We start from the raw sequence: 9,199 nt of genomic DNA, 5'->3' as shown, positions 1-9,199 counted from the left end.
CGCCGCGCCCGCGCGTTAACGGGGAGGGGGGGACGCGCGGGAAAAGGCTGTCAGGCGTCTAGGCGCCGCGGGCCACCTTTACTAACTGCCCCCTGTCCCGCGCCCCAGAATCCGAGCAGAAACGGGGAGGCCCGCTCTCTCGCGGCCCCACTCCCCACCAACCGGGGTCCCACCTCCTCCGCCCTCTAGCCTCGCTCTCCCTCCGAACTCGGGCAGCATCGCGCCCCGCTCTCTCGGGGCCGGAGTCCCGGGCGAGCCCGGCGCGCGCGGCCCACTCACCATGCTGGCGACGCGGCGGGAGGCGAAGGGGAACGCGGCGGGAGCGGGCTGCGGGCTCCGGTTACCGTCCCCGACAAGCTAAGAGTCGAGGTAAGTAACGCACTGAGGCGGGGGCGGCGCGGCCGCGGCTTAAGTAGCGGCCGGCCTCGGAGGGCGGGCCCTGGCGGCGCGGCGGCCGGCGCGCCCACTCGGCGCCCAGCCTGCTGCCGCAGAGGCGGGGTCCTCCCCGGAACCCCCTCCCCTCGCGGGCTGCAGTCTGCCGCATGGCGGGGGGGCGGAAGTGAGCCGGCCGGGGAAGGGGGTGCAGGGCGGCCTCCCCGCAGCTCCGCAGACGCAGCGCGTGATGCTTCTGGGCCGGGTAGCTCGGCGGGGGATGTGCGTCTGGTCACTGCTCGTCCCTGCGCCCGGCCGTTTTCTCTTCTCGGCTCCTTCGCTTCCCAGTGCGGACTAGCGTCAAACTCCTGATCTTGTGGAGGGCCCGAGGCCTATTCGATTGGTTTGGGTTCGTTGCAAACTAAAGGTCACCCGTGATACCTTAGTCATCCGAAGAGCAGGAAGGGGTTAAACGCTGGGGTGGGCGAAAGGGACAGCTTGGGCCTCGTGATCAGAACCGAAGACATCATATTTTGTGGGACTGGTTAGTGTGGTGTCAGCGAGCCACCGGCTTTCGGACAGAGTAGAACCGAACCGCCCCCATGGGGCTGTCACCAAGCCCACTGCCACCTCTTTCTCCCGCTGAGCGTGTGCACACCCCCGACCTTTCAGTTAGCCTCGCTCCTGTGCCACCGGGGCTCCTGAGGCAGCTAGGGACTTTCAAAAAGGGGAGCGGGAAGGCCTTTCACATTTGGAAGCTGAATTGAGAAAGTTCAGACAGAGGCTTGGGTAGGGAGGAAATAAAAAATCTCACAGGAAAGGGTGAGGGGAGTCGGAATTCCTCGTGCTACGAAAAACTCACTGCCATTCTGACCCACAGCGACCCTGGTTGACCAAGGAGAACTGCCCCTTTGACTTTCTCAGGCCGCAAATCTTTATGGGAGCAGACAGCCTCATCTTTCTTCCTAGGAGCAGCTCGTGGTTTTTGAACTGCTGGTCTTGTGGTTAGCAGCCCAGCCCCAACGCACAAACCAAGATCCCCCAGGACTTCTTTTGTGTTAGAGTTTTGTAAATTAGATTGTTTTAATTGGTTACATCAAGTTCTATATTATTTGGGTGGAGACACCAATAGGATACTTAAGGCAAGTCATTTTTTCTCCCCAGAAAAAAAATGATCCACTACCCCCCACGCCCCCCACTCCCCAAACAAAAGCTTTTAAAGGCAATGACAAAGTATTAGTTGGCCTTGGCCGGAAAGTGTGACTGTTTGCTTGCTGAACTTTTTGCTGTCTACTCTGGGTGGTAGCCGTTGGAAAGCAGGCAGATCCATCCTGCGAGCTCTGCAGAAGTTTGGAGCTTTCCCTGCTGAGCGTTTCTCCTGTGGGCCTGTATGTCTCCCCAGATACCTTACTCAAACCATTAGGTTTGCTAGTGCGCTTATCTGTGTATTCCCTTGTTAGGAACGAGGAGGTTTGTCAGTCCCTGATGAGTAATAGTGTCAAATAGGATCTTTAAATGTAATCTAATCTTTATCTGTTTAAGACCAGAAAACCTATTAAACAATGCTAAATTCATTTTTTCTGCCAACTCTATCTGAAAGCAAAGACTAGCAGTTCTTTTTTACTCATGCTAAACCTAATAGGTCTATTAGTTCATATGGTATATTCATGTATACACTTTACCCGTATTTAACAACTACGTAGTTATTTGTGGCCAGACCATAAACACTGTATCAACACTTTAATTCTTAACGTAGGCTTTTCATTGGACTCTCTCAGGTTCTGTAACCGTTTTCTCTGCGTTGTTGCAGTAGAAAACACTGTTGCCACTGGAGCTACTCCCATCTTTGCTACATAATATTGTGGCTGCTTGCTTCTATTCTGAGCCATCTAACATTTTTGGTAGTTCCAAACTACAGTTCTATAGTGTGGTGAGACACAAGGAGAGTTCAGGAAGCAGTTTGTTCATTTAACCAGTCCTACAGAGAAAGACAAAAATAACAAGTAGCAACAACTTACTAAGCAGCCAGCTATTTACAGACATTTGACTTTCATTCTTATTTCCAGCATTACAAATTTACAGAGAACCATTGTGTCCTGCTTTCCTGCTTTTCGCACACAGGTGATAGAGAAGAAAGAATACTGGACTATACTTAATTCTCTGTTTTAACAGTGATGTGTCTTTGGTCCTCCCCAGTCTCTTTGTTGAGCATTTTTTAGTGGAAATCAATTTTAACTTGGAATCATGTTTTCTTTTTCTCATACTGCCAAATTCAGTTCTATTAGTAATTTTTCTTTTAGCTTTATCTTCATATATGCTGATTATAATATCTTATATCACACTATTATTTTATAGTTCTTAATAGAATCTGAATTACTTTATTTGTACATTTACTTGTTTAAAAATACTCTCTTAACCAGGATACAAGCTCCATGTTTATTTTGTGGAGTCAATTTTAGTTGTATTTCCCCAAATCACCTTTTTACATCCTTTCTTATCAAAATCCATTGTTATTTAATCAATTCTGATTCATAGTGAGCCCAGGTAGAGTTTCTATAGATATTTATAGGAGCAGGCAGGTCCATCTCTCTCACTCAGAGCAGCAGGTGGGTTTGAACTGCTGATGTACCGTGCACCACTAGGGCTTCTTTCCTTTCCAAAGAAACATCTTCCCCATCCTCTCTTCCCTTAAAGGGTATTTTTGTGCTCAGTCCCAGGGGATGAATCAAGGCAATTGTGTTTACTTTGTGCGATACTCACTTTCTCTGTCTCCTTTGCAGTTGGACCCAAATTTGGGCAAGGAACATCAAAGAGAGTCTACTGGAGTTTTAATGAATGATTTTCCTTCTCCTTGGAAAGAGACAGCTCATTTAAGGAAAACCCTTCTGTTTTTAAAAAAAATATCTGTAGCCTCGAGCCAATTTAAGATCTTGAGGGGAATGCAAGGAGAATCGTAGATGCCAACTAGTACTCTGGATTATGGAGTTCGTGTGCCAACCTCAAAGACCACCTAACCACATTTCGTTTAAAAAAACCATAAAAGTTCATAATTTAAGCCATTATATGTAGGCTGTATCCCTAGTGCCGAGAACAGTGCCTGACACTTCCAGGTAACTTCTCCCCATTCTCCTTTTCTTCTTTAATAGCAGAACCTTAGTTTGTTGAGAGCAGAGCACTTAGGGTTCCCCCCACTCCCGCTCAGGATGGCCAAGTGACTAAGTGCTGGTAAGTGGAGTTCTGGTTAGTTGAGACGTTAATGAGTTGTTTGTTGGGACTTCTGGGAAAACTTCTTAAATAGGAGGATTGGCTGACGTGGCACGTCTTTGACCATTTCCTCATTTGTTTTTGTCCAGAATGGGTGTATGATAAGAGTTTTACTCATCTGTGTTGTGACAGTAAAGTTATCTTATGCTGTAAACTAAGACTGGTGGAAGAAATGGTGTAGGTTCCTGATGACATCCTGGTTTGTCTGCCTTTGGACTTCTCATTATGGGAGGAAGATAAAACCGTTTGATCTTTATTTCCCTTTGTGGGGGTAAAAGGGTCTGTATCGTCTTTTTGCAGTTGGAAACCACCAGCAGCACCAAGGGAGAAAGACTGGGTTTTCTACTCCCATAAACAGTCACAGTCTTGGAAACTCACAGGGGGGTCACTATGAGTCAGCATTGACTTGAGGGTAGTGAGTTTGTTTTCTGGTTTGCTCAGGTGAAAGTTGAAATAACTGGAGAGTAAATGTTTTGCTAAGAATCCCAGGTGACACTGTCAGGTAAGTGTTGTAATGCTAATCACAAGGCCATTGGTTCAGATCCACCAGCCTCTCGGAGGGAAAAAGATGAAGCTGTCCATTCCTGTAAAGATTGATAGTCTTGAAACCCTATATAGGGTTGACACTTTGAGTTGGAATTGACTCGTTGGTGATTTAAAAATATATATATCATCACTTTTTTCCCCTTGACTTGCTTTCCTTTTCTTCTTGGTACATTTATTATTTGTTTATTTTCCTGTCTCCCTAATTTTAGAATGTAACTTTTAAGAGAAAACTAGCTTGTTTGTTTTGCTTTAGTCCCAGAGTCTTATATATAGTAGGCTATCAATAAATATGTATTTAATATGAATTAAATGTATAATGTATATTCCCAAATGCCTACCACTGGGCTATTAATGTATTTGGTACTTGTTTAAGCTGGGTTCTCTTGAGAAGCAAACCAGTGAAATTTATATGTAGAAAACCAAACAAATCTATGGCCATTAAGTCAATTCTGATGCATAGCAACCCTACATAAGGTTTCTGAGACTGTAGATCTCTATGGGAGCAGGTAGCCTCTTGTTTCTCCTGAGGAGTGACAGGTGGCTTTGAACTGCTGACCTTGTGGTTAGCAGCTCACAGTGTCACCAAGGTGTGTGTGTTATAGAGGTGAACAGTTCAGATGACAGGATTTGAAGCAGCAGGGGTGAGTGAGTCCAAGGTCAGCGGATCTGATGGCAGATCTGATGGCTGTAGAGGCATGTGAATTCAAGGTGACAGGTAAGAAGACAGGATGCTGACAACCAGCAGTTTTGGGAGGCAATATGACAGGCCCAAAGAATCAGGTCGATGAGCCAGTGTCCACTTATATTAGAAGTAGGCCTGACTCTGGAGGAGATCTCATGATGGGGCATTGCTAGGTCTCACCTACACAGCCTTAAGGGAAAAAAACCTTAAGAATTCTAGCCCGGCCAAATTGACATAAAACCGTAACTATCCCACCAATTCAGAGAGTAGACAGATGAATAACTGAATCTAGAGATATCGCTAGTATGTTGTTTCCTTTTGTATGAGGAGATTACAGTTGTATATGTAAGAGCCAGTTCCACTGAAATTGAGTTTTGAAATAGCAATCCAGGTTCTCAACCTTAATCCTTTGTACCTCAATGATTTGATGGGGTTGTCATCCTTCAACTTTTAACAATAAGGGGAATAACTTCACAGAGAACCTTCTGTAATGAAAAACTTAAAGAGAATAGCATTGTTTAAGGTTATATTTTTTTTAATTAAAAAAATAATTTTATTTGGGGCTCTTACAACTCATAACAATCCATACATCAATTGCATCAAGCATATTTTTACATATGCTGCCATCATTCTTTTCTAGACATTTTAGGTTATTTTTTATCTTCTGAATTTATTCAAATACCGTTTGGTCAATAAACATTTTGACCTCATAGACAATGTTATGAAAGTGATTGCATCTTGTGCAAAATTTCTTGTTATTTTGGCAAAAATCAGGTTCAAGAGCTACTTCCCACGTGTATTGCCAAGTAACATCCATTCCTGCATGATAGAATGAATTTATTTTAAAACAACCCATAAAACTATCAATTTGATTATATTACATAGTTGCATGTAGATGAACCTTATTGTTGGGTACCATTCATTTCTGACTCCTGTCCTTTCGCCATACTTATTGAGCAAATAATATGAGAAGCTGGACTGTCTGAGAAAGAGTTTGTCATCAAGATTATCCATTAAAAAAAAAGATTATTCATCCTTGTTAGGTGCCATCACAATTGCTATATTTGAGGACATTGCAGCCACTGTATTGACTCATCTTATTGAGTCTTCCTCTTTCACGGACCTTCTCCTTTACCAAGTATAATGCCCTTTCCAAGGGGCTGTTCTCTCCTGATGGCATAGCCAAACTAGAAGTGAAGTTTCACATCCGGGTTTCCAAGGAGCCTGGTTTCTAAGGAGCTGTACTTCCTCCAAGACAGATTTTACTGGTTTTGTTCTGGGAGTCAATGGTACTCTCAATATTCCTCTCAATATTCCTGTGGGGTTGACCACAGTTCAAAGGCATACATTCTAGAGTTTTCCTTATTCACCACCCAACTTTCACAAGCCTATGCGACAATTGATAATACTTTGGTTTGGGGCCAGGCAGTCTTTACTCCTCAGTGATAGCCTTGTTCTTTAACACTTTAAAGAGGTCTTGCACAGCAAATCTGCCCAATGAAATATATCATTTAATTTCTTGACTGCTGCTTCAAGAGCATGGTTGTGGATCCAAGTACTGTGAAATCTTTGACAACTTCAAACTTTCCGAGATTTACCAGGATGTTTGTTATCTCTTGGTCCAGTTGAGGGGATTTAGGTTACATTGAGTGTCAGTCACACTGAAGGCTGCAGTCCTGGATGTTCATCAACAAGTGCTTCAAGTGCTCCTTATTTTCAGCAAGCACAGTTGTGTCATCTGCATATTGCGGGTTGTTAGTGATTCTTCCTCCAGTCCTGATGCCTTCTTTGTCGTATAGTCCACCTCAGATGATTTGCTCAGGTTGAATCAGTATGGTGAAAGGGTAGAACCCTGGACACACACCTTTTCTGATTTTAAACCTCAATATATTTCCTAGCGCTTTGTGAACAACTGTCTCATGGTCCATGTACAGGTTCCCCATGTCTTGAATTTCCCATTCTTCTCAAAAAATAAAAATTATTTTCAGTAAGATTTCCCTTGAATGTTATATTAATGATATTGTTTAATAATTTCCACATTCTCTTGGGTAAGTTACCTTTCTTTGGAGTAGGCACAAATATGGATCTCTTTCAGTCAGTTGACCAGTGAGCTGTTGTCCAAATTTCTTAGTATAGACTAGTGAGTGCTTCCAGTGGAATAAATCCACTTTGACCATACTATTATTTTTTTGTACTTTAAAGCAGTGGTACCTAACTCAAGAGCCCAAGGTACTTCATAGACAGCTTTTAGGGGTTGGTGAACTCCCTGATATTATGTACAAAATTCTGTATGAATATGCTTATCAAAGATGAACTTTGAAGATAGGCATTAAGTGGTAGAGCCTGTTCCTAAATCTAAGCTGGCATTGTCACTGCTTTGACTCGCAGAATGTGGCAGAAATGAAACTGTACTTGATCTAAGCCTAGTTCTTATGAAGCCTGCTGGTTTTGTTTTCATTTTTAGAAAAGTCGCCAAGCTAACAAAGGAGCAGCTACATAGGGGGAGAGATGGGCCACCTGAAAGAAAACTCCATCCAACAGCCAACACAAAGGCCTCAAATGTGAATGAGACTGACTTTCCTTGACATTCTAGTCCCAGCTGAGTTTCCAAGTAAGACATGGAACAAGGTTACCTGGCAACCACCCCACCCTGTCTTCCCACCAAAAAATAGGTCCTTATATCTGCAAGCTGCATGCCCACGAGTCTACATTCACTGTGTGCTCCAGAATTTAGACCAGGAAACGGGAAGCGCAGGCCACGTTTAAGGCAAATGTACAGACAATAGTGTCAACACTCGGAAATACCCTGCTGGAACGCTTACTCAATTGAAAGCAAACTATTTTGGGACCTGGCGGGACACAACCCTCAGAAATGGCAGAAAAGGCGCCATCTTCGAAAGACCCCTGGTATTCCCATCCGGTCTATGAGAGATACTGGCAGCATTATCACCAAGGAATGGCCTGGATGCAAAACCACCACCTTGCTTACAGAAAGGCTCTAGAATCCTATGCTAATCTCCTGTGGTATTTCTCTGCTCTGTCTGTAAACCACAGCCATCCTGCTGAGCAGAGTGAATGTCCTTGGCCCTCCTATGGCCCTCACTCAGGTGCCCACAGGCCCCAGGGTGCACATCTGCATCCTTGGGGGTCTCAGCAGCACCCACGTGACTGCGCTCTGTTCCAGGCCTCTAACAGAGAAGTGGCAGCTTGGACGTCAGAGGAGACGATGGTAAGCGAGTCAGAGGGGGAGATTGAGTGTGACCTGAGCAACATGCAGATCACCCCGGAGCTGCGCGAGTACTTTGAGCAGACCGAGCGGCACAAAGAGGAGCGGCGGCGGCTGCAGCGTCTGGAGGATGAGCGCCTCAGCCAGTATGTGAAAGCCGACCACGACCTGTACTTCCCCATCCACCGGTCGGTGGAGCCCCCCTCTGAGAGGCCGGGAGAGAGGCGCCAGGCCGAGATGAAGCGTCTGTATGGGGAGAGCGCCACCAAGATCATGGCCATGGAGGCAACTGTGCAGCTGAACTTCAACAAGCTCTGTGATCGCAAGCCGCCCAAGTACTGGCCAGTGATTCCCCTGAAGTTCTGAGGCTGCTTCAGACCGGCCACCCTGCTGTTGGCACTCAGGGAATAGGCCATGAGGTTGCAGGACCTGGAGGCAGACTGTGTGCCAGCCCCTCCCGGTCTATCCTGGAGTCTTGTTATATTGTCAGTGGTGGTTAATTCATTAAAGTTTTCCACCTGCCAAAAAAAAACATAGAACAAAAACTGTCCATGTGCCATGGAATTATGAGAAGGCATACTTTTTCTCTATTAGGGGTTAATCCAGATACCATACTATTCCATAATTCAATCGTATCAAGCAGTGTTGTACAGTTGCTACAAAAAGCAGTTCTGGAACATTTCCATCCTTCTTGAACTCCTTGATATCAGCTCCCCCTATCTCACCTTTCTTGCTGTATGTACATTCTGCCCCCCAACCCTTATTCTAGTTTTCTTTATAGACTCACTTATCCTGGGTTTCATATACCAGAAAACTTGGAAAAACACATAACAGAGAGTCAAGAAGGCTACCAACAATGATAAAATACAGCAGAGATAAATCCCAATAAGAAAAAATATTAAAAACCACATCAAGCCCAAAGTGAACCAGAAGGGAGATCAAGTGACGAGGTTTTAGCTGTTCATGTTAGATTTATCATTTTAATCTACTGTAGTCATCCTTCCAATACTCTGATAACTAGATTATTCTCATCCCTCAATTATGGTTAGAGGGAAATCATCAGAGGTTTATACCCTGTCTAGATCCTGCAATTGTATTTTGGGCTTCCA

At 44.8% G+C, this 9,199-nt stretch overlaps 1 protein-coding gene across 4 annotated transcripts; it reads left to right on the top strand.

The window, feature by feature from the left end:
• The first annotated feature begins 284 nt into the window (after positions 1–284).
• On the top strand, positions 285–8,920 carry LOC101652318 (gem-associated protein 8-like). 4 transcript variants are annotated; one of them, XM_045287362.1, is made up of 3 exons: positions 725–781; positions 3,519–3,597; positions 7,329–8,920. In XM_045287362.1, exon 3 carries the CDS (start codon positions 7,737–7,739, stop codon positions 8,454–8,456), a length of 720 nt encoding a protein of 239 aa, XP_045143297.1. In that variant the 5' UTR covers positions 725–781; positions 3,519–3,597; positions 7,329–7,736; the 3' UTR covers positions 8,457–8,920. The 4 variants fall into 4 exon arrangements, with proteins under 4 accessions (XP_045143296.1, XP_045143297.1, XP_045143298.1 ...); XM_045287361.1 differs by lacking the exons at positions 725–781; positions 3,519–3,597 and adding an exon at positions 285–369; XM_045287363.1 differs by lacking the exons at positions 725–781; positions 3,519–3,597 and adding an exon at positions 3,098–3,482.
• Positions 8,921–9,199: the final 279 nt, after the last annotated feature.

This window comes from Echinops telfairi, unplaced genomic scaffold (assembly GCF_000313985.2).
Source record: "Echinops telfairi isolate 266 unplaced genomic scaffold, ASM31398v2 ScPeMD7_12;HRSCAF=54, whole genome shotgun sequence".
NCBI lineage: Eukaryota > Metazoa > Chordata > Mammalia > Afrosoricida > Tenrecidae > Echinops > Echinops telfairi.
This window is presented reverse-complemented; position numbering and strand designations above follow the sequence as displayed.

Excerpts from the sequence above, each read along its gene's own strand:
- LOC101652318 (XM_045287361.1), top strand. The coding sequence starts at position 7,737 with ATGGCAGAAAAGGCGCCATCTTCGAAAGACCCCTGGTATTCCCATCCG.